Source organism: Aptenodytes forsteri, unplaced genomic scaffold, assembly GCF_000699145.1.
Source record: "Aptenodytes forsteri isolate BGI_AS27 unplaced genomic scaffold, ASM69914v1 Scaffold82, whole genome shotgun sequence".
In the NCBI taxonomy this organism is placed as follows: domain Eukaryota; kingdom Metazoa; phylum Chordata; class Aves; order Sphenisciformes; family Spheniscidae; genus Aptenodytes; species Aptenodytes forsteri.
In genome coordinates, this window is record NW_008795490.1 from 11,197,548 (window position 1) to 11,212,099 (window position 14,552).

The 14,552-nt window shown below is 40.1% G+C and overlaps 1 protein-coding gene across 11 annotated transcripts in view; it reads right to left on the bottom strand.

Moving 5' to 3' along the window:
* Nucleotides 1-14,552, bottom strand: part of EYA4 (EYA transcriptional coactivator and phosphatase 4) — a 160,780-nt gene that overhangs the window by 18,460 nt on the left and 127,768 nt on the right. For all 11 annotated transcript variants that reach the window (XM_009281506.2, XM_009281505.2, XM_009281504.2 and 8 more), the window contains 3 exons: nt 11,326-11,462; nt 9,672-9,755; nt 635-724 (listed from right to left, as the gene is read on the bottom strand). In XM_009281506.2, coding sequence (XP_009279781.1) covers nt 635-724; nt 9,672-9,755; nt 11,326-11,462 — 311 coding nt within the window. The remainder of the gene's footprint in view (nt 1-634; nt 725-9,671; nt 9,756-11,325; nt 11,463-14,552) is intronic.

Here is a 14,552-nt window from a genome sequence, read left to right on the forward strand (position 1 = left end):
GTGAGCAGTCCGCAGCGATCACTCCCTAGGAAGAGGTCTCTCCCTTTTCTGACTGGATGCCAAATTGCACACCCTGGGTACATCGTGACAAAACATGTGGTGCCTGGTTACCTCGGGAAGAGACATCACTATTGAGCACATCTATCATAGTCCCAGCTCTCTGATGCTGCAGTCTTTGAGGTAAATGAAGAACATTCTACCTTCGAGCAAGAAAGGGGGGCCTGTGGCCAAAAGGCTACTCAGGTATGTGAAGAGAAGAACACAGTCTCTTGTGGTCAGATGATGGCACCCACTGAAAGCGAATGTAGAGAACTTAAAGAGAAAGAATGGGAGGCACATATGTCCCCCTCCTGGAAATGACTGCAGACAGCTCTAAATCCATGGAAACTGAAGAGGTGGCCATAGGACAAAGAGAGGAAAGGGTAGTTTGCAGATTCCCTCTCTCACCCAGTTTCATGGAAGGACTCTGGTGCCACGAGAAGTCACTGCCACCTGGCTAACCTCTCTCTGATTAGAGTATGACAAACCCAAAGTCTAGATAGGCAGAAAATGTCACACACAACAAACACTAATGCACAGCAAAACCACTATGTTAAAAACACATAAATGGTGTTTATGTTCTTTTGATTCTTACCTCTAAATCATTAAAAAATAAATGTGTGTCAGCAAGGTTAAAAATCATTTCTTCCATTCGCAGTCCAAGGGTCACTGCCATTGGTGGATCCTTAAAAAACAGAAAGCAAGGTTAAGTACTTAAATACCTTTAAGTTGTATCAGAATTACTTTAAAAACTGCTGTATACAAAGTGTTTTGAAAAATTAACACTGCAAGAAATTTCTCTAAAATCTTTTTAGTATTAAGCTATTTTAATATAACGCTAGAAGAGACTGCTAAACCTGTGTGAGAACATATGGGGAGCTGGGGATGTTGAAACATCAAGTTTTTTGAAAGTCAAGGCATTTGTAACCTGGCTAAACTGACAGGGGAAAACCTGGTGGCCATATGCAAACCTGCATAAACATTCCTTCCCCTGTAAACAGGGAAGGAACCTCTCACGAAAGATATATGTAAGAAAACCGATATTTATTATAATAAGAATACACAACATTTTTCAACCCTGAGCCTTTTATAAAAATATGTAAGTATCTTGCCTGTCAATTTGTGGGCAGAAAAAAGCTGAGTCATGAAACAATAATTTTTCTGACCCCATGCACTGAGTCAGCAGCAGAGGTAGGAACGAAATTACTCCATGTGACACCCAGTCCACTGCACAATTCCTCTGATCTCTTGGCTTTTATTCCCAACTTTTGGGCACACAGAAGTCCTCACCAAGGTCCTGCTAAATTGAACTAGCAAAGGTAGTGATCTCTACCAAATAATTACTTTGTACGCAAATATCGAACACTGTGATAGGAAGGTGTGATTTAAGAGGCCTTTTCAGTTTCCAATGTCTCTGCTTTATAAAAACACAAAAGGTAGTCTGAACCTATGCCCATTTCCCCAAATTGAGTTTCACTTTGGGTAAATCATCACTGCCTTGCCTACGCTTAGGCCTATATCACTTATTTCCTATACTTCCTGCTGTTCCAGTATGTATCCTCAAACCCTGTGCTTGGTCCTCCTCCGTCTCAATATTTACTCTTCTTCCATGCAGGCACTCACTGATGAATTTCCAGGCTTTCCTTTATGATTTTATTTCAGGTATTCATTCAACAAAGTGCCTGTAAGTGTTCTTCTAAGTGTTCTTCAGCGTGCGTACAACCTATGGCACAATTCTCTAGGTGGTCCACAGGAATGGGAAAGCATATGTACGTTTGTTTGTTTGCTACAGATCATCCCTACGTTTCTGATGAAATACAGGATTCCTGTCCCTGGATGAGATTAATTCAAAATGTTGCATCTGTTCGTAGGTCAGCTTTCACACTACCAAATCACTCTACCTCAGCAAGATACCACAAATCTACCGATCTGCAATAACAGTTTGCCTGAGAGCATTTAGTATACAGTAAATGTGAGATAATTAATTTAACTTTGCTAGGCTTGCTAGGAAAGAGGTTAAGCCCATTTGCATTACTTTACATTTGTTTTAGAGTAAGAAAGCACACAGACAGTTCCTGATGCTTATCTGACACCTGGTAACTAGTTTTATCATTGTCTTAATCATCTGCCTGGGCTTGTGGGGTTCAGTTAACTATTTTATGCTTAACGTACTGCAATGGACTTTTAAAATGATCCTCTTCTCATTAAAATAAGAAAAAAATCTATATTTCATCATTTAAACTCTGATTGACACTAGCAAGTTTTCAGAAATCCTTTCTTAGATACCTTGAGATTAAAAGTCTAAAAGTTTACCAGCATCTGGCAATAAAATCACACAAAACCTCGCATGATCATTTGTTAGTATTAGGATCAAAGGCTTCCCAATCAGCATCAGACGTCCGCTACTCCAGGGCTTCACAACGACAGAATAAAAGATGGCTTCTGCCCTCAAGCACTTAAAAACTAATGGTAAAATCTGAAACATAGACATATTTTGACCCTTGCTCATGAAAAAGTGAGACTCGAAGGGGAGAATAGTGTACAAGAAATTGTAATGATCCGAAGTTAGACCCAAATCTCTGGCAGTGAAAGGAAATATTTTTACGTTGACCCTTGACCTGGTCTAGACTACCTTTCAGAAGTAAAAACCAAATGCAGTGCTTAGTAACATAACTTCATCCCCTACATCTTCTGCAGTCATGTTCACTGGATCTGAAAGTCACGTGGCTGAAGGTAGCAGCAAGTACAAAGGTCAGTTTTCCAAGGGGATGATTAAGGAACACACGTTAACAGATTTGCAAAAACTCATGTAAGATACTTAGAACACAAATCATCAAACTACTCTGGACTCATGAGATTCCTCATCAAACCATAATGCTTTTATCAAAATGTCATCACATATAAACATGTGTTTCTCTCTCCTTTCTCTAGCGTTTTTTTCTGTGCACAGTAAATTATAAATTCTTCTTCCTACATACTATACGAGTATTTGCAATATGCTTCTTTACCTCAATCCTATGAACACTAAGGCATGTGCATAACTTTATGCACAGGTGGTAACTCATTATTATTTATGTGAGTTAAGTTATTCACTGGAGTGCTTCCAAGACTGGAATCTCAGACTTTTGATTCTCAGCCTCTTTTTTCCCCTTCCTGGGTAGAAGCAGACTTAAATGCGGAAATTTGCTATTACATATTCCATTATAATCCAATTTATTTTTACAGAAACTACCAACTATGCATCACAATTTCCTGCCTTGCCTAGTATAGTTGAAAGATGTAAATGTGACAAAGCTTTTATGATTTTCATATTAGTAGTACTTTTGTAACCAACTATGCCCGACTTTATTACTGTTAAAATGAGATTTCCTATGTTCCTGTTTTGACAAAGGCATGTGTAGGATATTGCTAGGTACTGTATGTAAAATAAAATAAAGCAAAGAGAATTCATTTCAGCTTAGCATGAAATCAGTCTGGGATCTCCCCATAACAACTTCTGCTAAGAAGAGTCACTGGAATTGAATTCTCAAGACATGAACAATTCTTGCTTTAATAAATTGGCCAAACCTTGCACTGCAACTGTTTAACAAGAATTAAACATCACGTTCCAGCTCGTGCCATGTTAAGTTCATTCCTTCACATATAAAAATAGACAGAGAAAGCAGATTTGTCAGGGTCCTGTGGTTTTATAATGTTTGCACAATGTGGAGGAACATCCCAATCATCGTTTTACTGTCTTTCAACTTGAAGCAGACGTTGCAGACTCACTCAAGTGGCACAAAGAACTGAGTGTTGAAAAGAAAGCAAGAAACATGTGCAGCTGATACAGATTTGAGCACAGCAAATTGAGAAACTGAATAAAAGGCACACTGGACTCCTGCCAAAATGGTATTTTGTGCTACTCTGTACAAGCATACACAAAAGAGGAAACAATAATAATAAAAAAAAAAACAACTGGACGTTTTCCCCAGATAATTTGCAGAATAAAGAAGCACAACTCTTTGGCCCTCAGAGGCATGATTTTAGCCAGCTATCATTAGCGTGCAAAGGAGTCAAGACCAGCTACAGCACTTCTGTATACCAAAATACAAATGACTTTAGTTATGTTAGTATGAAGGCACTAAACTGGAGCCAGACTGTCTGTCTGTGGACTTCTGTACTAGACTGGTCCATCCACTGGAATGCCTCCTCGGAGACTAGGTAAAAATATCCTGGGAGGACCAATATTTGAATGTTTTGACCAAGAGGAAAGTGACTGGAATAAAGCCCCAAAAGCTCAGTGTCCATTAGTGGAAGAAAACTATTTAATGTTGTCTTGGAAGGTCAGGTTTCAGCACAAGATGTTCAAAATCATTTAATTTCATGGAAAAATAATACAAACACACCAAACTCTCTTTTATAAAATCTCAGAAAACAAATAGATAAATAGACTGTCAGGTAGATTCATTGTGACAGGAGTTTGTATGCATGAAGCTGTAAAAATAAGCAAGAAAACAAGCAAAATAGAAGAATAATATTGTAAGAACAGATTTTCAATGGGTGGCCATCCTGAACAGACTTAGAACAAAATCGACCTCTGGAAGAAGTGGAAATGCTTAAGTTAAGTACCAATATTTTTCACTTAAAGACACTTCCCTACATTATGTAGGAATCTCAGATTTAAGTTCAGCCCTCACTCTCTCATAGGGGACACCTGTTTCCAGGAGAGCTTCATGTGGATGGCAATGGAGGAACAGAACACATCTCTTCTTAATAACCGTATCTGGTGGCTGATGAAGGAAAACTCACATACTCCATAGGGAGTTTCTGTTCCACGCTCTCTAGAAGGTGGTAAGAAAATGGACTCAGAGGTCTCAGACAATGAGGGAGTGAATGGAGAGGACAAATGGAGGTCATGAGAGACACTATTAATACAGGCAGACAAAAGCATATTTATGAGTGAACTTGGGAATGTCATCATGAGTGTTAATGGTGACAAAGTTTTGCTGTTTAATGACTGGACAAGCAGAGAGTGAGCAATAAAAAGCTTCTGAGCCCTTTCCAGAGAAGTGTACAAGGTTAATGTGGCCTCCCTGACAACTTTCTGTCATTGGCAATGCTATCAAAAATGTCCAAATGTGATCATGAAGTGTGGATTTGTTTTGATTTTTGCACTTGGAAATCACATTCTCTCCCTTCTAAGGTCACAAGGGACTTCCACTTGTTTTTAGCCAGTTGCACCTTGAGTCATAGTGTTTATCTGGGCATCCTTGCCCTCTGGATTGACCTGGGAGAAACGAATGAAATATAAATGCTCGGAGGTAGACAAAACTCCAGCTTAATCAGCCTCAAATCAGCAAGAATAACTGGAATGTAATGGAACAAAGAATACACACTGTTCACAGGGAATAAGAATGTACCTCATAAACTTTAACAGATGATGACATCTCCTAACACATGTCCTGTCACATCAACAAATCCTCACTTAAGAGCTCAGCATTGTAGAAAACTGTATCTGCCAACTGGTGCTCAGCTGCAAAAGCCATCATCAGCCACACAAGTCACAATATAACAGCTCAAATGCCAATGTTCATAATTTGCTACTGCAGTAAGTAATAAAAAATAGACATGTACTAGTTTTATGAAGTACGAAGCAGACGAGCAAAGGAGCTGAACAATGAGAGGTACTCTTACTGCTGGGAAGCAGCACGGTTTCCCTGAAACCTAACAGAGGTATAGGGTAGTTTTTATTCTCTTTTTATGTTAGCTCTGACCAGCCCAATAAAGTAAGCACTACACCAAAAGTCAGACAGAAACACCCACAGGTAGGAAACAGCAAGCCATAGAATATTCCTCTGGATAAGTTTTGTATTTTAAATATCAAAGTGATGCATTGACCAACCTCTGGCCAAATCTCTCCCACTTCAGTGGAGTTTACAGCTATAATCTACTGGTGCCTAGATAAGAAGCAGTAATGTGCCCTGTGTTTCAAATGAGATGCTTACAGCTGCATCCAATAAGCTAAATCTTTCACCTCATCACCAGTTTTGTTTTTAACTTCTTTATTATAACAGCCTATATAATTCTGAAATCAAATTAATATCACACCATGCAAAGTGCTGGACAAGTATATACTGAGGAGAGTGTGCATTCTCAACTTCAGAAATCCTCAGGCGTAAGTCAGAAATCTGATGTTCTCTTGACAAATACATGACCTGAAACTTTACTACTGGATCCAGGCCTTCCCACATAACCTCTGACAATGAATGCCCCCATTGCCTATCTCTCCTCGAGGATGCTTGGTTTGCCTTTCCCTTTTCTCTTCTACTTCCACTGCTTGTTAAACTGTAGAACTCTTTTGAAAGACAGACTGTCTCCTGGTACCACTGCGGCTCTCAGGTGCTTCTGCACACATACATTGGTCCCTCCACCTGGCCATAACAGCGTGATGGCCACCTCCACATGCTGCACCTCCCCTCACTGCATTTCCTGCGCAGCCTGAATTGCAGCAGAGCAGAGAGATGAAAAGACTCATTTCTGAATGTTTTGTTTTTGCCCGGTTACTGCAGAAATAGGGTAAAGAGTTAGCGGAAAAGGGGGATGAAAGTTTAGATGTCAAGGAGTAGATGGGAAAGATCTGAAGGTGAACATCCTTGCCTGTCTCTATATTCACACTAGCTCTAAACCCAGTATCTCACCCCTTGAAAGTATGAAGTGAGCATACTTGGTATAAGAAGATGCCTTCCCTTAAAGCAATGTTCACATTAAAGACTGACTAGTCTCATTTAGAATATTTAAATATGGGGGAAGGGGAAAACTCTGCTTTTCCTGAGAAATTTTTGTTTTGGTTTCTTTTTTTGGGAGTAACCTGATTATGTTATACAAAATGGGCTCACAAAATACATATGCAAGAACATAGTATGCACAGCTGAGCATCTGTGTAACATTACACGCCTTCATTTTTTTCAATCAGATAGCAAATTACCACCATTAAATAATTTAGTATCACCATAATTTTACACTACCCTGAATTTTTTTTCATTGTGAAGTAATTTTATACCACCTTTCCAGGATAAACAGCTCTCTCAACACCTTTGAAAGACCTATGGGCTCTCAAGACTTCCACTGAGAACCTCACAATTCATGGACTATTTACTCTCATAGCAACCAAATTCTCCTAACAATCCAGACTTCAGTCTGGATTAAGACCTTGTTTACAGATGGAAATCATATGCAGAAAAGATAAGGGCCACATCTGCTAAACAGGTCATGCACCAGAGACCGACTAAGGTCCAGTTGTGCTATCTTTCCCTTCTCCCATGTCTCACCTCGTAGGCACTTAGGCTCAGACACATTCCATCTTAAGTTCAGGCAACACTTCAATGACATGCAAAAGTTAAAGCCTACTCATGCTAAGCTCTCCCTGTATTCCCTTTCCTACTGCTCTAGCCTCCTTGCAGTCAACAATATATATATTTGAGTTTCATTGGCAATTACTCATTACCTTCCCAACGACTTCTTTATAAATATGGCAAAGGTGGTCACTGCAGGAAGGAAAAAGTCTACTACTTTTATTTTACATTTTCTGGAAAGGAATACATTTCCCTAGTTGTATGGATGCCACCTATCAGTACAAAAGAAAAAGGATTTTCTTAGGAATTCCTCTCCTTTTGCTTCATGGTTGTTCATGACATTTGTTTACTGATGCTGATCTCAGCAGTATAACTACATTAATTTCACTTGCCCTTGAGATACTCTTAGTTTATACAAGCCAGCTTTATCTGCTGCCAGTACTACTGGCTGGTGATATGCCATTACTGTTTCTAAGGACTGCACGGAGAGTCAATTATAGCAGCAGATGTGTTCTTAAAGAACAGTGGTACTGGGATTTTTTCAAATATCCCTATTCATAACAAAGTGAGAAACCAAGAGGAATTACATTTCTGTCGCTGTCTCTAAGACAGTTTTCAAAGTTATTCACAGATGTTTGTGAGCTACAAAATGTGCCCTGATTTTTAAAACTTTTTATTAAAGTTGACTTAGACTTTACTCATATATTATGTGAGATGGTGCATGAGATGTAAACATCCTAAGGGCACAATCAAAAAAGAGTGAAAGGAATGACTACATCACTGGGGCAATTCAGCAAGTTCTGTGGCAGTCTATGGGCTACACTCAAAAGTGAAATAAATGTTCATGTTCAGCTAGGTTTCTCTCTTGTTTTGATAACTATAAGTTTAAAATGGTTCTGACAGTCACTGGTGTTACAGTGTTTGAAGAACAGCAGAAGAGGAGTTTTTGACAGAGCACTGAAATGTGCGCTGATTTGGCACTGTGAAGCTGCAAAACAAGCAAGGCTGTTTTTTACAAGACATGAATAACTACCCTTATCTTAGCATTCCAAAAATTCAGATTTTTGTCTGGGCCTGTGAGTTTTCCTATTAGCTTTCTCTTTTAATAACCACAAACAGCTGTCTCAAAACACGGAGGACTGGCCCATCTGTGGTTATAATTCACAGATCTAGCTTTGGACATTTCTAACCCACTGGGGAGGTGTGTGTGGAAAGCATTTCTCTAATGTACTGTTTCTCACATCCTTTTCTTGAGCATCTGATTCTGGCTGAAATAAAGAGGCAGGAAACTTATGCTAAACAAGCCCTTTGTCTGACATAGTGTGGACATGGTTATGTTCTTAAGAAGAAATACCTTTGTATTAATTACATTTGAATGGCACAACACCTAGAAAATCTACATCCACGTATGTACATACCAATATTCTCCCTGTCCATTTTCTTCCCTTCCATACATTTGCCCTAATTTTTTGTTTTATCCAGGCCTTTAGCTCTACCCCTCCCAGCAGTCTGCTCCTGCTGCTATGCACCGGTCTTCCCACCAGTCCTTTCTCCCCTTGCCCAAGCACCATTCCCTGGGATCCTACCAGCAGCCCAGCGGGGCTCGCTGCTGACTCAGCAGGGGAGCTCCCACTCCTGCAGGCTGCGACTGCCTCTCTCTGCCTCTCTTGCTCTTCCTCCTGCTCTCCTGCTTGCTGCTCTGTGACCTGAACTGCTTTTGGATCTCACCGGAGGGAAGAGGATGAGTACAACTGTCTGCTTGGGAAAGGGATTCACTCCCTGGCATTACTCACCCCAGAGCCAGCCAAGGGAACCAAAGAGTCAATGGAAAAGATGGAGAGTCAAAGAATAACATCTGCAGCTGGCGTTGAAGCAGGTCTGCCTCTTACTTGCTCATTCCGATTCATCAATTTCTCCATAAATTACCCATCGCTCCAGTTTATTTCCTATTTCTTCCTCTGTGCATCCAAATAGTCAGTTATTTCCATTTGCCCATTACCTCTATTACCTCCCTGCAATGTCTCTTCCAACGTACCTCAGGAACTCATCCCTGTTGCTCTATAAACTCTTCCCTCATTTGCAGCATCTGCTTCAGCCCTGCCTCATATACTGTGCTTAGGGTCTGTGTCTCATTTCTCTCCTTGACTTTTTCACAGTAACCCTCTGAAAATGGGGTTTACTGTACACTTTCCCTCTACCTTCACCCAAGCCATGATGAACATGGAAGGTGAAAAACACATACATGTGCAGGCCAGATCGCTCTGATACAGTGAATCGATGTAGAATTCATGGCTCACATACCTTGCCATACTTCTGTGCATAGGATCCTGTGAGCAGCGAATGAAAAACTATGATTGTTTCATCCAAATCCCAAACAAATACACGCTGAAAAAAGAAGTGGGGACAGTATTATTAAACAAACAATATCAAAGTCTCATCCCCATCCCACCCAGAGGGCTAAAAGTCAAGTCAGTCCTAAAGTTTAACTAATCGCTTAACCAAGCAGGTTTCCTCTGAAAATCAGCAAGAACAGTGTATCATGCGTGGTAAAAAGTCAGAAGGAGAGTAACTTTTGAACTCTTCAACCATTTCTTATTTGTCCCCTAAAAAGCTTTTCAAAACAGCTGTGTAACACATATTTCAGAAGCGTGATGGGGGTCAAGCATAATTGTTAACTTAAGGATAAAAAGTACTCTCGGATACTTCTCTGCAAGTCTTACTGATTCAAGGTTCTTCTTTATTTCTCCTGCATAGCTAAAATTAAGTCTTTGGTAAAAGTGCTATATGCCACATATAATGTCATACAGAATTTAAATAATACTGTAGGATAAAATGGATTATTCTAACTCAAAAAAAAAAAGGAAGGAAACTCCTTATATTGATAAGGGGTTCATTTTCACTGGTAAACTATAAAAGAAACAGGGAAACTGAAATGTAAAAAGTTAGAGTCTTTTCACTGGAAAAGTGAAATCCTTTGGAAATCAAAAAACGTGTAACAGTTTCTGTATAAAAGCAATGGCATTTCCATTCGGTGCCTAGCTCTGCAGCCCACCCTGCCACCCAGGAGCGGCTGTGTGGCCAGCCAAGTCCCAGCAAGTCTCGTCTTCTGCTGTACCCGGAGCTGGTCAGTGAAGGCACAGCAGTGAGGCTGGCCAGGGCTGCTCGCTCCCAGTGCCGGTCTGGTGGCAGCAGGGGAGACATCGCACCAGCGGGCAGCACGTTCCCCTGATGCCAGAGCTGGAGTGTTTCACACACACACAGGCACTCCGCTTCCTCCTCCTCCTCCTCCTGTCACTGTAAGGCAGCGCACTGCTAACACAGGAGTAATAAGACTATAATTACTCCATTGCTAAGAGGTCACTTGTGTTTTAAATCGTCACCCCATATATTAGGCAGATATATTTCTTCACTAAGGCACTGATATTGCACATACTTAAGTACAGCCATAACTACACTGATGTAAGCTGCCTCACTGAAATCCACTGACATTACTTACAAGCACAAGGACAAACCTGTGCCTAAGTATTTGAAAGGCTATGGCCAGATGATCCTGCATATTTACACTGCATTCATAAATACGTGTAATCAAGCTGAGCAATATATTTGAGATTTCCTATTCAAAAAACTAAAAGAAAATGTGACCATTTTGAGTACAGGTCTCACAATTTTGTGGTTCTATTGCATGAGAAACTGAAAGACACGCAATCTTAGAGCTAAAAAGTGCAAGGTTGAATCACATCTACTTTTCTGCCTAAGTCTGTCATACAGAACAGTAATGTCTCATTGTACATGTATGTTAAAACAGCGACTAATGTCTGTTATATTCAGTTAGTGAGACCGAGTCCATGATGTTTTCTAAAATGCTTTAAGCTATTTCCACAGCTGTAGTTTTCAGAATATACTTTTCATCAGAAGAAACCTCCACATTACCATTCATCAATTATTGCAGGCATACCTCCAAGTCACTGTCCGGAGGGGGTGATGGATTATTCTTCCGCCCCCTACCCCGAGACTTTGATGCAGAACTCCTACATGTTCTCTCATCAAGATCTTTGATTGGCGTGGAGGGGCTCTGCACCGTGTCAAACTCCCCTGTAAAGTCAACCATTCATGGCAAAATTAGTGCTGGATTTTTAAATAATAACCTTTTTTTTCTCAAAGCTAGACATGTCTGTATGCAAACTCAACCACAAGATGGACCTAAAAAAGTTGTATGAAATGAGTGATAACGTGGTTTGTCTTATGTAGATGGAATCTGCAGATGCCACATACACTTTTGACTTTACCAAGGAAACATTATAAACCGTAGCAGAGTAAGAGAAAGATTAAAATGACACGTATGCATGTGCAGACATATATACAAATACACATGAGCCCATGCAAAATTTTGATATATCCAAGGAAGATGTATTTTAGAAGTCCACTAATGACTTCTCAAAACACGAAGTGCCTTTTAGTTAAAGTAGTTCATTTCCCATGTTTGGAGTTCAGCTAGACTTATTTCCAAGTCCTGCGTTACTTTTACCAGAACACCCTTTGGCACTCGTCCACGCACCAGAACAGCCAGTCAGGTTCCTGCTTCATCTCCTCCTCCCATGTCACCTGCTCTTTAGTAGAGTTCACTTTTTTTTTTCACCTTACCTCTGCCCATAAATTGGCAGAGGAAAGTCATAATATTAAATGCAATATTCCAGTTACTACTAGAAAGAGGGTGAAGTCGTACTTGTGTTCTGATCATCTTTCTCTAAGTATCAGCTGTTGTCTGCTGTGAGAGAGAAGATGTGCTGGAAGGACCTTTGATCTGGCATGGCATAGTTGCTCTTAACACTCGGGCCTATCCCTGACTTACCCATTTAATCTACTTTGCCTCTGCTGGTAACGAAGGGCTTTAGAGGTGATCACAAACCAGTAGCTATGTAAGACAGACAGACTGAAGAAGGTATCTCCAGGAAGGATGGCATGGAACTTCCCTTTACAAAGTACTTGTATGCCACAGCTCAGTAAATGGAAAATATCCTTTTCTTCATAACACAGTACCTTCAGCGCCCCTTTAAAACTGCTAGCAATAAATGCAGTTTGACTAGGTTCCCGAGTGCTAAATGGCATAAATCCTCCTTCATCATCTATCCTATTAACAATTTGATTTTTTTCCATTAAAGAAGGAAAGGATACAGCTTTGATCTGACATCTACTACAGAGCTTGATTCAAGGGAGTCCTTGTGCTGCACGTAATTGTGCGTTTCTGGGCCACTTCGGTAATATTTATTAGAAGTGCTCATGATTGCACATCTGCAGAATAAATTAACACTTGGTGCAAACATTTCGTAAGAATCATCTGTGATGCATCTGATTTCGAACCGGAATCTGAACATTTTTAATTTTTACTAAAGAGCATCATTAAGTGGCCAGCAGATCAAGGAGAATGATTTTTCTGCTCCGTTCTGAACTTGCAAGACCACGTCTGGAAAAATGTCTAGTTTTGGGTCCCCAAGTAGAAGGGAGATATTGACAAAGTGGAGTTAGTCCAGGTGAGGGCCACCAAGACAGTTAAGGGGCTTAGTATGTAGGAGGAAAGGCTGAGTGACTCTTCACAGAGGTATGCAGAGAAAGGACAAGACGCAACAGACAGAAATCACAGCAAGGGATATTCCTGTTAGATACAAGGAAAAAATCCTTCACTATGAGAGTGGTCAGGCCCTGGGACAGGTGCCCAGAGAGGCTGTGCATTCTCCATCCTTGGAGATACTCAAAAGTGCCTTGGACACAGACCTGAGCAACATGATCTAAGTTGGCTCATCCATGAGCAGGTTGGACCAAAAGACCCGCAGAGGTCCCTTCCAACATGAATGACTGAATGTTTCTGTGATCTTCTCTGCGTCATTCACCTCATTCTCCCTCCACAACAAAGAAAAAAACAATTCTGGTCTAGCAGACTCTAAGAAGAAAAAATAGACTGCAGTCTCAATTAAGGGTCTGTGCATAATGTAACACAATAGTTAAATTCTTAACCTTTTCCATCATTTATTTATACCTTACAGTGAACCACATACAGAAGATTATTAAAATAAATACAGTGGGAGATATATTTATATATCTTGACTAGAAAAATACTGTTGTATTTCTTGGAAGAATAAGATTTAAGCCCATAATATCACATTCCTGACTGGGAGCTCTAGACATTGTGAGGAAAGAATTCAAGATTCAAGGAAAAGGGAGAATAAGAAGAAAGTTAGTTCCTGAGCGTATTGATTAGGACATTTACCTGGAGAAGGACATATCTAGGTTCCACTGCCTTCTCCAGGGTACACTTGTTTATTTGACTGAATGATTGATATATATGAAGTATAAAGACGTATTTTCATGGCCCAGAAGCCACATCCCTGTACCCCCAAGTGGAAGGTGATGAATCCTCCAAGAAACAGGAGGAAATCAAATCTGTCTCTCTCACTTCCTGGGAAAGTACTCAAATTACTCTGCTATTGCCTGGAAGAAGATAGTACTACTTTTTTCTCGAACTAGGTGATGACTGCTTCAATGTTGCAAAACCAATGTGCTTCTCTGCTTGTGCAGAAGAGAGCCAAACTTTCAGGCAGCAGCTAGGAAGAGATTTTCAAAACTGCAATTTGAGAATTTATTCCAGATACCATTTTACATAGGTCTGTCCTGATTTGGATAAGGATCATATGCATTCTATAGTAGTTTCTCTTTCAGCTAAAACTCTTATTTGCCAAGAAATGACAGGAAAATTAAGCAGCAATAATAGTATCTAATGAATAATGTTCTCATGGTGTTTTCACTTGTCCCTACAGAACGGAGAGAGCGAGTTCTTGTTGACTAATCATTTCTATTCCCAGCACGGTGTTGATGTCAGTAAGGACACTGCAGGCAGTGGATCGATCAATAAGGTCACATTATCTAAGTTCTTTCCCCATAAGGAGAACAGCAAAATATACTTCGGTAAATGTACAAATGTACAAAAAGATGCTTCATAACCAGAATTCTTGTGCAGCAAAAACCTACACTGGCTTCAAAAGAAGTTCTGAGTGTGCGAGAAGTCTGTACAAAAATATAATTTCCTAGATTTTTCTGACAGAGTGGAAAAAATGTCCCAAACCAAAACCCCAGAAATGAAAAGGCAAAAATTAAATAAGTGGAGATGAATGTTTACATTCTTACCACAAA